Raw genomic sequence first — 20275 nt, forward strand, 5'->3', positions numbered from 1 at the left:
CCGTCCGACCTTAGCAAGCACTAGCAAGCAGCATAACTGGGAATGGACCACTGCTCAAGAGCAGGATGCTGCGAAAAGTAAATATTTGATTTAATTCTTGAACATTGGGGATGTGTAAGTTACGTATAACACATTATTCAAAATGATTTATTCATCAAAGCTGTATTTGTTTGTTGAAATATACGGTGTTTTATAGAATAATAATAAAATAATGTTTTACTTTTTCAAAAAATATTTGGTAAGCCAATCCTCGGAGCCGAAATAGAATGCTTTTCCAATGCAGTCTGTTTGGTGCAGTATTATTAGTATTTTTTCTTTATTTTTATAAAAGAAAGCTGCTTAGTGTTAAAGAACCTACCACGAGTATTTACTTTCATGTGAAAGATGCGTGCATATTATTTGCACAAATTTATTGCTTTGTGCAAGACAGACAAATCTTTGTTAAGATCCATTTCTTGAAAGCAATTCAACTGGAGCCACATTCTTGTTTTTGCATATTTAGCTTTATCCAAATTGTATTTACAAAGTCTTGCATTTAGAGATTTCTGTCATTTACACGTACTCAGTTGCCAACATTTGCAAAACGCTATGGAAATTCGTAAGTCTTTTTGTGCCTCTGAAAAAACATTTACACTTGGAATTTATAATGAAAGAAATAATCAGACAATGAGAGGATTTCCGAGACCTACACAAAATTGAAGAAAGCAAACTATCGACTAAAAAAATGAAGATTAATTATTTTATTTCCCAATTTATTGAGCGAAATCATAATTTAGTTTTTGTTCTAGAGATAAAGAACGGAATTGGTTCAGAAATTGGTTCTTTACAATGTATTTTTCAGGTAACTTGATTTTTATCATTTTATGAAATCAGCGGGACATTAAAATATCAGCTTACTCTTCCACAGTACCAATTCAATGAATCATTATTCCGAGATAAAGATTAGCATTAAGGTAATTGAGAGATTTTGTATAGCTTGTATAACCATGCTACCCGACAGTGTCTCAAATTGCAACCACCAGGCGTGAAACAGTGAATCCTAAATCTTGGGTTCTGTTAGAAATGAAGTCGCTTTTACGACCACATTCTGTCCGTTTATCAACCAAACGATTGCTAATCGATTCGATCTACTTCAAGCGAAGGAAGTTTAGTTTAGCCTTCTTTTTTTTCGGAATAAATTTCTCTAAAATGGTTATAATTACTTTTTCCAATTTAGTCAGCATTTCATAAAAGTGCAATTAGCCTTACTGGAAAATTTGATTGCAAAAAGCATGGACTGGAATGGGTAAGCGTAAATAACGAATTTGGCTGAAGTGGACACTGTCAGTTTGACTGTAATGAGAGAAGGCATTCATTTAAGTTTAACTAAAATAAATTTTTAGTTTAAGGAAAAAAAGGTAGCTTTTAACAATAACTACTATTTGATACAGTCGTATTTCCAGTCTAGATTTATACAAGATTCTTTTTATTGCCGAGTACAAGGAAATAAGAGGACCAATTGCAAATAGAATTTGACCAAAAGCATTGTACAGATTCAAGTGATGCACAAAGTGTTCAAATCTGCTTCGTAAAACAATTATTTTTATCAAAGAATATTAAAAAGTTGAATTTTAGTCAGTAACTGAATTAAATATTTCGGGCTCTTTCAGAAAAGAAAGCTATCGTTACTGTGTCACTTTCAATCCAGATTTAATTGTCTGGAATGAGCTTACACCCTAATGGCATTTAAATGTTTATATTAAATGAAATTAGATATTAAAAGTTGTTTTTTTTGGGGGGAACCATTTCACCTTCTGCTCAGTAGTCAAGTGAATTTTCATTTCCATTAACAGATTTCCTTACTGAAAAGATTACCAACGCGACAGTGAATGGGTCATACTGAAGTTTATTTATGTCAATTATTTTAAGAGCACTCGAACTAGCACAAAATAAAAGTACAAAGTTTGAATAAGCCGTTTATTGTTTTGTCTTTTATAGAAAAAGTGCAAACTTTTAAGTGCCAAAGTTAAAATATTCTTCACAATTTCAATTGTCAAATGTTCCCATTTAAGTTCTTACGCCAACGTTTTGGGAAATAACAGATGCACAAGTTGTGGCGTGTGGAGTATGGGTGTACGCCAGTCTATGTGCACTACCTCGATTCACTTCTTTATTATCACTTACATATGTCTAACCGAGATGTTGTGTTCTCTTGATTTTTTTCAAGCGATTGACCATTCCTTTTCACCAAAAAACTTCTGAATATCAAAAATTTGGGAAAATTTTAGACTTACAGATGATGCTGTGATGCTTAAATCATCTGTGACTGCTTGATTTCTCGATATGTCTACAAGGCTTCCTTCCTCCCACTTAAGACTTCATTTTAATTAAAATTTTTGCATATTTGAGCACTAAATTTTGCCTTTTAATGAATTTTGATGCCACTTTAATAATGATTCTAATCACTAATACTGACCATATTTTCAAATTGTGAACGTTGCGTAATGTATTTTGACAGAACAAGGAATACTAGCTAATTTCGCGAAAAAAATTTATAACAATAATTATTTTTAAAAGTTTGTACTTATTTTATCACTTTGCTTTCTGATTTTGTCTAACTTATGTAATAGTTGGATATCTATATTTATAGTAACTTCATTTTATAATAAAGTGATAGGTTTGTGTCTTCACTAAAAATGATGATTCTGTTAAAAGTTGCTCCTTAAATAAAACCTACGATTCAAAAAATCGTAACAATTCCAACCGATTCTGAGACTTGTACATAGAGTGAGAAATGAATGGGCATTTAAAATAATTCATCCGGAAGTTGTAATAGAATGGAGTTCCTGTAACCAAGCGTTGAATCTGAAAAAGAAATGTTCAAGGGAAGTGTATAATACTTTATTAAATAATTATAATTTGGGAGATACTTTCGACGCGTAAAAGGTTATGCGTGGTTATACATATTACAAGTTATGCGTGCGTTAAGGATGTTTAGAAAAGGAGATATTTTATTTTAGGCAAAAATTTGGAACATGTAATCCAAAAAAAAATTATCTTCTGAAGTCATTTTGACCAAAAATCCGCTAAAGAGAAACAGTATTACCAATATTCCAAAGCCAAAAGCTAAAAAAATCTTATCTTTAGATTTGTACATTAACTTAGGGGTTTGAATTTCCGAGTTTTGTCAAATTGGATGATTTCCAAATTTTGATCCGAATTAAATCGGGTAGATAGGACGAAAAAAAGGAGAAAACTTTTTCTGAAAATTTATATTTATTGAATATTGATTATAATAAATTATGACGTTCTGCTCTAAACTATGAGAAAATCTATGCTTGCAGGCCTGTCTACAGGAAACAGACTACCATACTGAACAAAATCGAGCGTGGGAAAGTAAGTTAGCTTACTTATGCAAAGACTTTTCTTAATGACTTACTGATCGAAAAGCAGCAATGGATTCAACACTCTCGAAACTTTGACTGTCAGTGAATATCAGTTTTAACGAGTCTCACCATATCAGGACTGCATCAAATTTTCCGAAACAGCAAGTTATTAGGCAAGATTTTCGTAATGATCTATTTAATTTAGTAGCTTTTGTCACATTGCTTTTGTCTCTCTCCTAAAGTGATGAATTGTTCATAGATTCCAAGGAATTTAAATTCTGAAATTACTAATGAAGAAAAGTAATGCTTCTTGGGGAAAGGTGGCATTCTTTCTCCTGGAATATGATTAAATTCGTCCACATACTTTGCTTGATTTTTCTTATAAACAACTTTGATACCTTTTTTTTTTAAAAAAAATCTGAAACCGTTTGGCAAACGGTGCTAACAGTGTGTAAATTTATATTTAGTGGCAGATGTCAGGAGAATTAAATAATAGTAATTATCTCTGTTGCTACTGATATGAGTAATGTTTGTGATATTAGGATGAACTGCCAGCAGGGACGTTAATTTATCTGAAAAAAATGGCAAGTCTACATGTCTCTTCAGGGAAAATAGGTCATTCAAGATATTTTATAAATTCCTCAAGATATAAATAAATAATTTCAGTCAAGTACACTGCTAACTATAATAATGAAAATGAACTAGTAATAGCTCTACCTTATTAGAAACTGTGCCTTTAAAATCTATACACAAAATGTATTCATAAATCTCGCCAAAGTAACTCTTGTTATTACAATTCATTATTTTTGTTATTTTAGTAGAATTATTTTTATGTGAATTGACTTAATTAATTATTTTTCTGCTAGGATAACGCCTTAAAATAAACAGAACATTGGCTTTGACCCTCTTTAATTGATAATCGAAAAGGAATTAGCTCAAAGGTGAGCGTTCTGTATATCGATGCGAAAATCGATTGTTAAATCCAGCAGCTGGCCCTTCTTAGGTTTTCTCTTGTTAGGAGCACCTTTCAGCTCACTGTCCGCTGATGGCCAGCAACGAGAGAACATTCACCGAAAAAAGCACCAATGAAATCAAAATGTTGGCGCATTCAATTAAAAAATAATAAATAAATCATGAAAACTGTTAGCTAACTCGCGTTATTTCCCTTTCTTACATCCTGTAATACCAACTTAATTAGAACTTTTCAATCGCGGATGCATGATCTGCCTATTGAGCGAATTCACAAAGTTAATCGTCTCTAAAGAAAGAAGCTTTTTTACTTTCTTTTCATTCTTCACAATATAACCTCTTACAGAATGCCTCCAACATCAGGAGTCATGGCGGACCCACAAATTCAGTCTAGCCCTCAAAGGAATCAGATTGTTCCAACTGAGGTTGAATTTTTTCATCCTCACTTCCAAGTCTTCATGGTTCTCACTTTGATAACTCTCCGCGCTACATTTTTGTCCATCCCATTTACTGCCATAGTATTGAGGATCCAACTTTATCCCCAGAGTACCTTTTATTAGCTAAGATTGTTCTATTATTTTCAATACTTTATAAAAGTATCTCTCTGCCAAGCATCGGGAACTCTAAAACAGTAGGTTTCTGTTAATTCTGAAATCACTACCTGAATCGAGTAAAGCAACTAGGTAGAGACTATCTAATTTGGCTAACTGTAGGCTTTTTCTCTTGTCTCCTTTTTGGTCTTCTATCCAAGTTCTTGTCAGGTTACTCCTGTCATATCAGCTGTAATTTATGAAATTATTTATTGATAAATATTTCACTTATTCAAAAAATAAACTGTATAAAATGATGAACGGGAAAACATTGATTTAATAGGAAATTTACCTTCTTCTAGTCACTGGAATGGTCGTGAAATTCTCAAATAAAATACCATTGTCCAATAATATTGCTTTTGAAATTTTTTTAATACATTATTAACTTGTGTCTGCTTCCATTTATAAATTGCCCAACTGCAATTAGCCTACTCGATCAGTGGTTTATTCCGCTCAAAATTATCGCCGAATTATCGTTGATAGTTTGAAAAAAGAGTATGACGAGCATTAATGACATTGCCAGTAAATTTTCCAACAATAACTTATCATTTTCTTAGAATGATGTTTGTTCAGTTCCAAATCGATTGAAAATTATCGATCCCTGAGCGATCCATCACAGAGTATAGATCTCAGCACAACTTGAATGTTGGCTTCATAATTCTAATGTGTAGGAGGCGATAAGTTAGGAAAGAAGACGAAGAATCAGTCACGAGTATAATTCTAGCTGATTAATTAATAAACATGGCATATTGAGACATGATAGAATAACAATGAGTAATTGCCATGTGCTTATTGGGCGTGCCGCCATAATTCCCATGGTTCAGGTAGGCGACATAAGGTAAACGGGTGTTTACATAGTTCCAGTCTTCATAGGGCCTCTCTAAGTATACGTTAAGGGGTCAGATCTCTGGCTGGAGATACTATAGAGGAACAATGCCAATGGGAGGCATTGAAAGTTGGGGTAATGGGCAGGTGTCTATGTGTGTGTTCAAGACTAGAGGGGTGGGAGGCCATCTAGAATTAGAGGAGCCAGAAGACAAGGTAATTACATCATTAGTAGAGTTGGTTATTGTTTAAAACTAAGCAGAGAGGAGTTCGCCTACGCGAACCCCCTGCCACTAACCTGGCTATAGAGATGTAATGTCTTAATCAAAACGTTAAGTACTGACAGACTAACGCGCCGCCTTCTTTTAAACTTCACAGATCACAGCTCTATTGTCTTAAAACTATCATATCATTGACATTACTGAATCTTCCACTTCGTCACGACTGGGGCCACTAAACCAACCAGAAAGTTTACCTATTTTGGGTCTACTTAGCTTTCACTGAATGGTAATTATAATTCATGCCCACATTGTGTAACTATCTATAAAATAGACCCCTGAAAAATGAGAGAGAAATCAAGAAATATAAAATAGGCTGAAAAAGCATCAAGCAACATCAATAGCATTTAGAATATAGGTTATATTCTACTCGTATTTCAAAATATAATAAAGCGGCGTTAAAAAACAGAAAACATGACAACCAAATTGTTAGATAATGAAAAAGGAAATGAGTACATGTGTAAATTTAACTTCCTTCTCTGCAACCATATTGACACGACAAACACCGATAAAATATAATAAAAATCACGCGACATGAACATGCGATCAAATAAATAAAATAAAAAAATAAATGCACACCCAAAACACACCTTACCAACTTTTTACTTTATTGTCGTCTTTCTATATCCAAGTTGAAATAACGATAACAAAATAAAAAAAAATAAAACAGGAAAGAGAGAGAGAAAAAAAATGATTGATGTAGAATTATGTTGGACGTGGTGAAAGGTTTGTTTTAAGAAGGAAGGGCTGCGGCAAAGGGAGTGATCGCTGCCATGAAAGGGAACTACTTGGATACGAGTGGACGATGAGGTACCAACGCTCACTAGTACAAGAATAAATTACCTAGGGATTCTTCTGTCTATGAGTGGACGGTGGGTAGTGGGAAAAATGGAAAAACTTTTTCGATAACTCCTTCCTGTTCCTGCCGCCGCCTGTATAGGACCGGAGGCGGCGCTGGTCGACGGAGATGTAAGAGTTATGAACTGGGACGAACACACAGAAGTAATCGGTCTTTCATTTCCTTTTCAGTCGAAAGATGAAAACTTCTGGGCTCCTCGTCCCTCACTTCTCTAGAACCTTATTAAATTTCCTTTACTTCGCTTCGCTGCCCTCGTCTTTCTACTAAACTTTTCAACTTTCTTATCTATCCATGTTCTATTGGACTTGACGCCACTTTTTAATACTACTAATATAACTTTTATAAAACTTTATTTATTCTATTTTAACGTAAATTAAATGAAAGCATCATGATAAGCCTAAAATAAGAAAAAAGTTTAACTTTGACTGAAGAATGTGAGAAAAAAAAACTTCTTTAATTAAAAAGAGAAGAAGAAAGACATAAAGAAAAGATATTACTTCGCAATCCGGCACCTTGACTCAATTCAGTAATTCCGTTTCTTCACTTTTCTAATAAGTTTATATCTTTCTTATTCAGTTCAATACCTCAAATACCTGAGATATTTTGAAACATTTCAAATCTTTCTGAAAGTAAAAGCATTTATTTGAGTACTACGTGGATTTCCGAATTTGAGTCCTCGTTGGTAAACGATAAACGCTTATTAAAATTTAGTCTATAATTATGTCTATTAGTAGAACTGTAGTCAGAATAACTCAACCACTTAAAGCCGCAAGAATAAAGAATTTGATAGATTAAGTGCTAACAATAAGCTTTTTGAATAAAATTGATCAATTTCAATTGCCATATACGAACTAAAACGACATTCCTTTTTTGTTTAATTATTATTATTATTTATTTATTTATCTACATATATATTATATATTTATTTATTTATTTATTATTTATCTATGGCACTAGATACCCCAAAAGTAACAGTGACAATAGGTTGACACCACTACAAACTCACTAATTGAGGGGAGAAGTTACCCAGTGATAACACTCCCTAAGTCGTCTCCAGGATTAGCTACTCTCTTCAGAAGAGAGCAAATCGCGAGGACACTGGCGTTTTAATCGTCTGGGAGGATGATCTGGAAGGTGAAGAAGATGATAAATGGCGGAGAAGAGGATTGGAATGGGAGTGCAAGTTCTGATGAAAACTTTTGTAGCGAGTTCGTGCAACCTGACCTACAAACTTATCTTTAAGCGGATATCTTCAAACTTAGAATATTATTCGCACACAATTATGGTAAATATCCGGGTCTGTATTTGAAAATGTGTTTGGGTGCCTAGTGCTAGATAATATCGTTGAAATCACATAAATCTAATTCTAGTCTTCGATTTACATTTTTACATACATCTTTAGATGAATTCTTATATTCTACCCCTTTTGATGAATTGAAATCAGAAACCGGTCAGAAAGAGTAAAAAACCTATGAGGAAAAGGAATGAATTTCAAATTTAGCACCGGTATATTGTGAAACAAAGAGGATATTTGAAGAGAGGAATACGCTAAGTAGCTAGAAAACAAATTAAGATTGGAGGTCGAAACTTCTAGAGGAAGGTAACCGACCAAAGCGGAGGAATCTGCAGGATCAAGCTACAGTTAGTTCCCAATCCTACAAATAATCTTAATTAAGGTGAAGCAGCTGTATATGCACAACAAGAAGCAGCTGCATTTCAGTGACCAAGAAAGAGTAAACAGATCACAAGTTCTTTACGAAAGTTCATCAATTACAGGGTAGTTTGTTGTTGCGATGAAACTTGGATCTCCTGAATTAATCTAAAAATCTGTAGCCAGTGATTTCGTCGTGGTAATCAGTTCCGCTCACGAGGAAAACAGGTCCGTTAAAAAAAAGTTGAGGAGGGAGTCTGCGAGAGAATTAGGAGTTGAGATAGCTATATTAATTTGCCATTCAGGCTTGAACTATAATAATAAGACCTTATCCTCAAAACCGACCCAGTTGGAAATTCAAATACTTAAAAGAAATTGCGAATGTTACCTCATCGACATACAGGCATCATCAGGTTTTTCTGTTCAATGGTGAATTTCCTTCGGGAAGGTTCAATGATTAAGAGCAGGTCTAGAAATCTTAGCCTACAAACTATGAATAACTCTATAGCTTATGAAATGCCCTCTGCAAGGAGGAGAATTGTTCCCCGGAAGGTGGCTAACTACTAAAGAATAGTAGCCATTAATATATAAAAACTTATTATATATTAATATATATAAAATAAAATGCCATTAAACTAGATATTTTTTTGCACTTTTATTATTAGTAATTTTTTTTATAATTTTCATTAATATTAATGTTTCTGTAAATCAAAAATTGTTGTCAAAGTTCTGAAATAAAATCGCTTTTTATTTTAAATTATTGTTAGTCTGAAATAAAGTGTAAAATCTACGAGGAAATAAAAATTAAGGAAAATAGGTCCACAAAAGGCTAAAATATTGCCCAAGTACTAGGTATATGTAGTTCATTCACTTTCCAACAGATAGGGTTGATGGTTTAAAATGTCTCATAATCAATGTGGTGGAGAAATGGCATTGTGAAGTAAATAAGCAAATGTTTTCAAAGTTTCAAAAAGTTAAGATAGAGATACAGTATTCTGTTTAAAAAAATGAAGTATTTGTGAAGACTTCTCAATGTCGGGATAGAGTATTGGTAACAGCAGATATGATGAGTAGGTACAGTACTTAAATACGTGTTAAATTACCTTTCACCTATTAAATTACCACAACCTTTAATTTTAACTGTAAATTAGACTTTTATTATTAGCAATTAATTTATTAAATTTTCGAAATCCTAAAGTACGTTTGCTTCAAAAACCACAAAATTGTTAAAGTCAATAGTTGAATATTCCAGGTCACATCTCTTTTTTATTTTAAGTATAGCAATTACACCTACAAATGTTTACTTACAATTATCGGGATTGCCGTTCTAAAATTTGGAGTTAATATTCAATACATCAACACCGCAACTAAACACCTGAACATTGTTTATGGTCTCAACAGCACTTTCAACACGATCTATTGGCAAACGAAACAACTAAAAATTACGGGACCGTGTAGCATCATAAATTGCTGCCATTTATTTAATTATTTGTATTTTATCTTATTTTTTATGGTTTTAAGTTTTCTATTATTGCACTTTAGGTTCTTTGGACACTATTTGGAACTTTTCATCCATTATTCCCCAAAAACGTTCAGAAGAAATAAAATAAGTTAAATTTTTACTGCTTTCTAGTAGGGCACTTATTTTGTGGAAATTTTCTAAGAAAGTCCAAGCTTCCGAAAGGCAGAAATAATTCCAGATGTGGATAAAGATAAGAATAACTCATTGAAAGAAACTTTCGCTGCGAACAAATGAGTGGTATTAGCTATAAAAGAAATTCATCCTAACAAAGGATTTTGTAATAACCTGAATGAAACAAAAATAAACTTATACGAAACCAACGTTTTGGTTAGCGATAAAATGCAATTAAATTAAATTCAAACTCACATTATCTCTGGGTTTCTTATTCATCTTGCGACTTCACAAAATAAAAAAAAAATAATAATCTCGTTTCTTTAGACTTTCTATAACTTAATCTCCTCGAAAATAAATCAATTATCCGTAACTTCTAGCAATCCCTAGCCACCAGAAGTATTGGGGAATAGAAAGGAAACTACTTGCGAATATTTGTTAATGAAGTCTAAATAAAATTTCAAAACAATGTTGAACACACTGTGAATAATTATTACATATTATTTTACTTTCATTAAATATAAGTAGAACTTATTACTATCTGGATAACAAAATTAAACAATAATCATGTACTCAAGAGAAAGAGTATAAATAACTATACATAATGTGTATTTTAAATATAACAATAATCATATGTGAATTAAAACAAAAAATAGAAGTAACTTTATTGATAAATTTTTGAAAAATTAATGAATTTATAATTATCATCAATAATGAGTAGCAGCACCGGTAAGGCGAGTTTTTTAAGGAGGATTAATGCACTTAGAAGATTGCAAATGGAAACAGCTGAGGTGGATGAGAAGTTCTCGCTACAAGTGCTAAAACTGGAAGCAAACTATGATCATAAGTTGGGACCATTTTTAGAAAGAAGGCGGCAAATTATAACGGGAGAGTACGAGCCGAGAGAAGAGGAATGCGACACGGCGCTGACATATGTGCATATACCGCCCAGACAGGATCTGGAGGGAATCGATGTGAGTAAATAAAAGTCATTATAAATATATGGTGAGACTTAGACTGTCTCTTCAAACTAGATGTTACTACAAACCACTTTTATTAGTGCCACACAAATCGCCGTCGTCTGCTACCAGAATTGTACGAGTTGTTTTTACTATTTCCTGTGCATTTACTGACAAAAATTACGCAAAGTGCAAAGTTCAGTATGCAAATAACATGCAGGGCAAAGTACCGTTAAGTTGTTGGTTGATTAACATCTATCTAGAAATAAAAGAATCTCTCCGTCTTTTCAATTTCTTCATGATTCAATAATAAAGTTCACAGCAACTTGACTCCAATATAAATATGGGTGGAACTTCAAACGCCATCCCTAACTCTGGAGCAGGGTTCTCGCAGATGCAAATGCGTCTTAAAATAATGAAAATAAAAGTTAATTTAATTTTCAAATAATTGTTGCGAAAAACTCGCTAAAGCGCCTAACTGATCACTTTTTTATGCTATCATGATTATATTTTTCATGTTATTTTTTTTATCAAATCCGATTACGCACGCCACTATTCTTTGCAGTTTCAAATGCGCCTGTGATACAGAAAGGTTGAGAACTCCTGCATTAGTGGTTAATTTCCAAAGCTGTCCCTAGTTGTGTACCTATTTTCTAGTTTTAATTTATTTGTCCTAGATGTTACTGCATAAAGAAGCGCTTTATTATTTTCCTAATTTTACATGACTCTGAGGATCTCCTCACCATCAATCCTCAACTTGCAAGGAAGCTGCTCCGCATTCGGCGACCATTATCCTTCCTCCCACAGCATTTTCACAGCAACCTGACTCCAACATAAGTATGGATGGGATATAAATATGGCTTTCGTTCACTCTCCTTCCTTAAAACAAACAATAACCTTTTACTTAAGTTGTACATTTCAATCGCTCAGCACAAATGAACTTAAGTCTATAATCTTGACCCTACGATTAGGACCGCGTTGATTTCCCCAGTTCAAATAAATTTGGTGCAAAGATTTTGACTTCACATATGTTTCTATCTCGCAGTTAATGATGGATAGAAGTCCGATAACGGACCTTGACACAATAAATATGCGTGCAATGAGAGATATAATCAAAGATAGTTTCCAGTCGTTGTTGTTAGTGCAGTAATTAAGAATATTGCAAACAAACTGTGACTAAACTTGCACATTTAATATTTTTAAACATTTTTTTTTCTTTTATACGATACACATCAACTAATCTTAGCAAGTATTTATTTATTTTGTTCTTTTAATCAAAAGATAACAAGAAGGGCTACTTCTTTGTGACGGTTAAATATTGAATCATTGTGGGTTTATATTTACTTGGATTAGAACAATAAAACCACTCTAATTTTAGGCCAACTTTAATCCCTGATGAAGCAATAATTTGGAGAACAATTTTTTTTTGTTTATACATTATTTCCTCTTTTTAAATTGTCTTGCCCACTTGAAAAAAATGACCGCGTACCAAGAAAAGTAGCACCGAGTAGTTTAAAACTCTGTAATAACAAGATTTAGGCGTCGATTTTTGTAAGAAAGAGACTAGTAGTAGAAATGTATAACTAACCAAGCAAATTTAGGGGCCGCGATATTAATTATTATCGTTCGTGAAATTGAAAGGAGTAATCATTTTTTTTTGCTTTGCTTTGTTGCAGATAGAAAATTTAAAAGGCATACCAGGTTTTTGGTTTACCGTGTTGAACAATATACCAATATTTTGGTCCATGATTCAAAGACATGATTGTGAACCTCTGTCTTTTTTGTCAGACATTTCATGCAACAAAACTGTGAAACCAAAGGCTGGATTTACACTTAAATTCCATTTTCAACCTAACCAATTCTTCAAAAATGATATCCTAACAAAACAATACGTTATTGATTTTGGAAAGAAAAACAATGATCCGTTCAATATGTACGGACCAGAAATGATCGCTTGTACCGGTTGCGATATTAATTGGACAACCCGAGATTTGACCGTCACAATAAGAAAGAAAAAAATCATTAAAAGAGCCAGTTTTTTCAATTTTTTTGATCCTCCCAAAAATACTGACGACTCAAAATTACAACCATACGTACTGAATTACTTACTAACGGATTTCCAATTGGGTTACTATTTAAAAGAAAGAATTATTCCAAAAGCTGTACTGTACTATCTTGGGGAAGCGGTGCTAAGGGAGAATTTCGGATTTGCAGATTACATTCAAAGAGATGTGGAAAATGAAATAAATATAGAAGAAGATTGGCCAACGTCTTATGATAGAAAATCACTTCTTCATAAACAATATGAATTAGACCAAAATATTTGGGAAAAATCTGAACAAGTCTTAAGCGAAAAACTATCAAAGCGAAACTTTCCAAAAGCAGAAAATTTCGAAGAGAGTAAAGTAAATTTAAATAATTTATTTCTTGATGAGAAACCGGATGAATCAAAAGTCATCAAGCCGAAAATGACAGAAAAGCAACTAGATTTGTCACATGGAAAAAATAATGCTAGTGGGAGGGAAGAAGTAAAGCACAAAGAAGTGAGAAAAAAAGCAACAAAAACTGGCCAAAGAATAAGTGATCAAAAGAAAATACCGCTTGCATCTGGAAATACCTCCAATGCCAAAAGAAAGGGGATTACTAAAAAGAAAAAAGAAACAGCTGATACTAATTTTGGCGCCTCTGGATTGAGTAAAGACGAGGGAAAAAAAGTAATGTCTTTAAAAAACAAATCGAAAAAGAAAGGGAAGCCACCAAAGGTCGATCGTACAGCAATGGGCTTGGCTCTTGACGAATCTGAAGAATTTAAAGAGATCCAGAAGGATTTGTTATCATATTACAACGAAAGGAATCGTACTTCAAAAGAAGAACCAAGGACGAGACAGGATGTACGAACAGTAGAGAAAACTGATTCACGTATGAATCTTGAAACATTGTTAGCAAGTTATTACAACGACAGACCCAAAAAGAAATCAAATAAAAAGAGCAAGCCCTAAGTATCTGGACACAATTAATTAGTTAAATATTTTAGAGTACTTACTTATATTTCGATCACGTTCTCCAAAATGTAGAAATTTAATCCTAACTTTACCTTGTAATAATTCATTGTTTGAAATGTCAAGATTGTTTTTCCTAAATTAAGAAAGTTTAAATTTTAATTATTGTCTGATGAAAAATGTTAGAAAATTTTTGAAACGAAATTCCTAATAGTTACTAAGAAAATGTTTCAATAGCAAATTAATAATAAAAACTGAAACGGGGTAAGCTAACTGTAGTGATTAGTGTGCTGGATCTGAAGCAGAAGACCCGGGTTCAAATCCATCCATCCAGACTTTCCTCTTCGTAGAAGCCTGTTCACCCGAAAAACGTGCCTTTAAAAACGAAAGAACACTGTCTGATAGCCAGCAAAGCACTAGAGAGGTCTCCGGCCGCCAGGTGTTGTTGCACTTTAACAAAACAAATACTGTCTTTATTTATTTTAATTTATTACAATTGCAAGATCCAAAACTAACAATATAGTTGGCAGACTTATCTTTTGGGACAAGTGTTCGTCACAGGAATTACAAGCTTAATAAATAAATTATTTAAATCAAAATAAAAAGTTATTCCAAATCATAGTAATACAAGAATCAACTAAACAAATATCTTTTACCAACTCTCAAATATCTCTTACTATTATCCTCAAGATAATAAAAATAGATTTCTTCCAATTCAGAATTTTTAATTATTAATCACATAATTATTAATAATATTTTGTAGATAATATAACTGCACGATCAACCGAAATTGCAATATAAGAGGAAACGATTAGTTTTCAGTGTGCTCTAATAAGAATTTCGATAAAAGAAATTAATCAAATCGTAGTTATTAACCTACAAGTATATGAGTACAATCGTAGGTGGCATCTTAAAGTTAAAAAAAAAGTAAAAGACATCAGAAAAGTGATAATCCTAATGGTGAAATATACTAACTCGGAAATTTAGCAACACACAGATGTTACCACTTTTTCATTACTAAGCTAATTCGTCCTTTAGCAAAAAAATGTTTAAAATAAAAGTTTTAGATTAACGCGAAAACAATAAGATTAAAGAAGAATAAAACCGATAGTTTCGTCTTTCAACGATTTTTCGTTATCGATTTTACTACACACGAAGCATTTTCTGATTTAGGGAATCTCAAATTGGGTATTTTCGTTGAAAAATCAACTAGATATCAATTTGGCATGGTCGCGATTCTTTTCTTAACCAGGGAAGAGAAAATTACACTTTTTATCAAAACACTTTAGGAACTAATTATAGTTTGAGGTACGATCTGTGTATTCAATGATTTGTTTTTGTTGCAAAGATAGTGTACCTCCTGTCTAATGCAGGTGGTAACTCGTGTAAACAGGAATAATTATAAAAACAATGAATACCTTAAGAGCTTCAGCAGTTTTTATTAGTGTACAGACACTCTATTATCTCTGACTGTGAAAGAAGCTCTTTAGCACTATAAACCCTAAAAGAAATACATTCTGTATAAAACCGCTGGATTCAATAATGTTAAATTTCAAATAAGTGGATAAAAGTTAGGAAATAGGGTATACCTGGACACCCAAACTGAGAAACAGAGAACAGTGGCTTAGAACTTTAATCTAAATCCAAAACATTCCAAAGCGTTTCTAAATATTAACCTATTTTGGGGTAGATCTACACCTTTTTGGGGGGGCTATCATTGAAATAGCTTCTGTTACGTTTTAATTAAACCGCAACTATACTGAGCTTCTTCAGTTTTGTAGAGCTCCTTTGAGACTTCTGGAGACAAACCTTAGTGATGCAGAAACATTACCACCTTTTCACTGGACATTAAGCTTTCCCCAGTTGATCTAACATCTAAAAATACATTAATTATTAAACATTATTATTAATTAAATAAATATTTCCTTACAGGTAATTGTACATTTGAAATATTAATTACATTACTAAATAGACTGCTGCAATTAATCAAAATGACGAACGACGAAGCGAGATTTCTACATATAACGTAAATAAACTACTACTAACTTAATATTAAATAATAATTACAATATTAACTATAAATTTTGGCTTTTGTCGCTAAGTATGGACGTAAATGAAAATGGTATATAATGCTGTTAATTATACACTCCAGCAACACCAGGCCCTCTAAAATGTGACTGGAATGACTGGGACACTCTACAAATATTGAACTACAGGTACTGAATAGTTTATCAATCGAAAATTTCTTAGTAAACGTACAGCTATTATTTGGAGGGTTGCAAACGTTAACCTCGGGCACTAAGAGAATTATTATTAGTAAAAATAACCTCGGCTTAAATTCAGTTTTAAAAACTTGCCAATATTTTTCTTTATGTTAAAAATTTGAACTTAATCTTAATTCTTAATTATGTTAATATTTAATTTCTCCACTAAGCATATTATTTGAGGTTTTTATAACATAAGCAATTAATTAGCTACCAATACTTTAACAAGTAAGAATTCTTCAAGGAGTTTTGTTCGTTTTCTCTTTTAAGTAGTTTTTCAAGGACCATATTTGACTAACTCTTGTCTGTGAATCTTATAAAAATAAAAAAGTTAATTTAAAATTTTCTAGGTTGATTAATTCCTTGTTAAAACCTGTTAAATGTGTTTGACGTGAATTCACGTCAAACCAAAAATCTCTATTACGGTGCGTTCGACGTGTACACTTGTTGTTAAAAATATAAAATTGCCATTATCTATAAAAACTCGAAATTTTAATAAAATACAATAAGAATATTATTTGGCGGGATGTTTCCTTTATCTTACCAATGGAACTGCCAAATATCTTAAACGGAGGGGGTTGGTGGGATTCAGCCAAATAAGTGGTTGGTACATGTTTGGTTTCCGCCTTAGAGATTGGGAATTACGCACACAAATAGAAGCTCTCAACCCTTGTGCAATGCTGGTTTTACCTTAGATAGACGTTCAGACCTCAGTACGAGCATGATTTCATTTTGCAAAGAATTCAAAGCTCTTTTTCTTCCTTGTAAAAGCTCTTGCGTCCCTAGTTAGCTAGAACAATGCATACGTGAAGCGGTGCAAGATTTTTAATGAGCACAAAATGCTCTGTAATCTCAAAGTCCCAGAGAGATTGCAGAAAAAGTGCTTGCAGTGACTATTATGACGTTGTTAACTTTTGGTTGTTTTACCCTGCGTTTGACGTGTACACACGTCATTGTCTGATTTTAATTCCGCACACTGTGGAGGGTTTTTAAAACTAAATACCACGCTTAACTGGTTAAAAATTAAAGCGCCAGCCAGTTTTTTTTAACGAATTTATCACTTTTCAAAACTTTTATCATGTCATCAAAAGATTCAAGATAAAAAATAAAATCTCTACTACTCATAACGATTTCCCTCCCTCACTAATTAGTCGTCAGTAATAGAGAAAGAATAACGGAACGGTTCATAAGAAGACAGGACAGAAGACTCACCAATTTTAGAATAACAATATAAAAATATTATATTGTCCATAAGCGCTGAAAATGACCTAGTCTCTAGGTCTAAAGCTTGGCAAAATAATAAAAAAATGACTGAAATTGGCATTACTCTTTCTTCAGTGGTGACTGATTCACCACTGAAGAACAATAAATCTCTCGTTTTATAAGCTAGAAATAAGAGGAAGTTAATTTACTTTTGAGTTAAATTAGGCTTCCCGTATTTAGAAATCAATAATCAAGTCAAAAGTTACATACTTACCAATTCCTAAATTGTCTACTGCCAATAGTCAAAATGATTGACGATGAGGAGGATTAATTGTATATCAATAAAATTAAAAATTTTGTATTAAATAATTGTTAAAATTTATTTAGATATAGATCTCTGGCGGTATGTACAAAATGGACGCCCTATTACGCTTATAATACAATCATAAGTGAGCGAACTGTATAAACCCATCAATATCTTTGCCATTTCTTCTATATATCTTTTTGGTTTTTAGAGGCACCATTTCTTTTTTTTTTTTTTTTAACAAATTATCAGCCCCTCTTCATTTATTTACATTTCTTAAGTGTTTAAAACAGGAAAATTCTAATGAAACATTGCATTAAACAAACAAATTCATGTTTAAAAATGACAATAAATGGCTAGTTGTAAGTAGTACGTATAATTGATTTGAAATAAGTTTTCATTAAAAGTTCTAACTACGCTGCTTGAATAAGAGTTAGTCTGTTTAAGCATTTATTATAATTTTTTTTGCTACAGTTAAGTGAACAACCTGAGTAGCAGTATGTTAAAAAAAAATCTTAAACCGTTTTGAGTTTTTACCCACTTTTTAGCTGAAATACCCGATATTACCCAAGCGTATGATGGTTTTTGAAAAGTAATTTATAATTATTTTTTTTAATTTGTTTATTTTCAAAACAAATCAAATACAATATGGCTGGTTTTCTATCCTATTTATTCCTTTCATCCAAATTTGAAAAGAAAAATATAGGAGTTAGTATGGAGACAAAAAAAGAAATGTGGAAATATTTTTTGTTTTTACTGATGAAATTTATAAATTGGGTATCAAAAACTTGAACGATAAAATGGTAAATTAAGATATCGGTTAGGTAACTTTACATTAGTTACTAAGTAATTTTAATACCATCATCGACTTTACATTTTTAGAGGCAAAAAACTCTAGTAATAAATTAGGTAAGGTTATATTTGTAATTGAACATTCGGATAGGTGACAACTGTAACAATTTCCGCCAAATTTGTGGAAATTTCAGCTGTTAATTTTCATTAATAACTGGTTAATTTCACACTTCAATATTATTGTCAACATTAAATGATATTGGCAACAATTTGAGCGTATTCCGCTTAATGTCACTCTGAACACCTTTGCTACCATTCCAATATAAAGTTCCGGATCTATTTCTGGTTCAAAATGACTAAATGGACCGGTCTAAACACTATTTAGAATGAACAAAACAAACACAGGTTTTTAGTTCAAAGTGGCCTGCCTAGAGAACCTCAACTTATTCAAACACGAACAACAATCTAAAAAAGAATAGTGAGTTTTGCTCAACGAGCTTTGGTTTCCACATTAAGTCACTGGAAGGAGATTATATTTAATTTTTGTATCCCAGGAATCCTCCCAAAAAAATTTTGTTCAAAAAACTGCATAATTGCAATAAATGTCAGAAATTTAAACTGTTAGCAGGACCCAGATATTAGAAATTCGGCACTTTTCTTAATATTTAACTTCTTTCAAATTAATTATTTTCCATCCAAAATGAAAAAAAAAAAATCCAATCAGTTTACCCAGATTTACTGATAGGTAAATATAAGAATTTAGTTCACAAAAAAATGAAAAGTAAAGATTACATTAGCACCAATATAAAAAATATATTCTATCTTAATATTGAATTATTAATAACTATAAGAAATCAGCTGAAGGGAAAGTTTAACAACAAAGAAAGGAAAATAAAAAATAAATATAATTATGCTTTTAAGTTCAGAAAATTATGTGTGTTTCACAACCATTTTGAATGTATTATTTTATAATGGAATTTTGTGTAGTAATATTATATAATATTTACTGAATAATTAAGTGCGCTGTGAGTTTTTGTTTACAATATATAATATAAATACTTTGTTAAACTATGCAATTGAATACTCTCAATAATCCTATTTCTCTTTTCTCTGATGAAGATATTTTATTCAGCATCTCAATTGATAGCTTTAAAAAGTTTCTTTTTATTAAATTAGATAGTCCAGATACTCCAGATAGTCCCTTTGCAGTGTAAACTGCCCCCTCATTGCCATTAAGCTGTAGCTGTCTCTTAGGGAACGAAAATCTCAGGGGAGCAAGACATAAGAAAATGAAATCCAATCAACGATCATAAATAGAGACCCCTGATCGATAAAGCCCTTACGAATTTACTTTAAAAATTTATGTCTGCCTGTATTAACAAATTCATGCTTAAATCTTGTACTAAGGTAAAGAAGAAAATCGTTTGAACAGTACCTGAATGCTGATGATGTGCTCTTTCTGTCTTCATCAATACTAAGACGAGTTTAATCATAAAAATCAGTTTGTATTTTCAGAAGACTGAAGGCTAAGAGGTTACGGAATTAAGCAATCAATCATTTGTAGAACCGTGTTTAATGCTCACT

General features: G+C 32.3%; 1 protein-coding gene across 1 annotated transcript; it reads left to right on the plus strand.

The window, feature by feature from the left end:
- Nucleotides 1-10883: 10883 nt before the first annotated feature.
- LOC141449185 (uncharacterized) lies at nucleotides 10884-14142 on the plus strand. Its single transcript, XM_074118343.1, has 2 exons — nucleotides 10884-11144; nucleotides 12806-14142. Exons 1-2 carry the CDS (start codon nucleotides 10884-10886, stop codon nucleotides 14126-14128), a joined length of 1584 nt encoding a protein of 527 aa, XP_073974444.1. The 3' UTR covers nucleotides 14129-14142.
- Nucleotides 14143-20275: the final 6133 nt, after the last annotated feature.

The sequence above is a fragment of the Rhodnius prolixus genome, unplaced genomic scaffold (assembly GCF_049639745.1).
Source record: "Rhodnius prolixus isolate KJV_2025 unplaced genomic scaffold, Rpr scaffold_2, whole genome shotgun sequence".
In the NCBI taxonomy this organism is placed as follows: Eukaryota; Metazoa; Arthropoda; class Insecta; order Hemiptera; family Reduviidae; genus Rhodnius; species Rhodnius prolixus.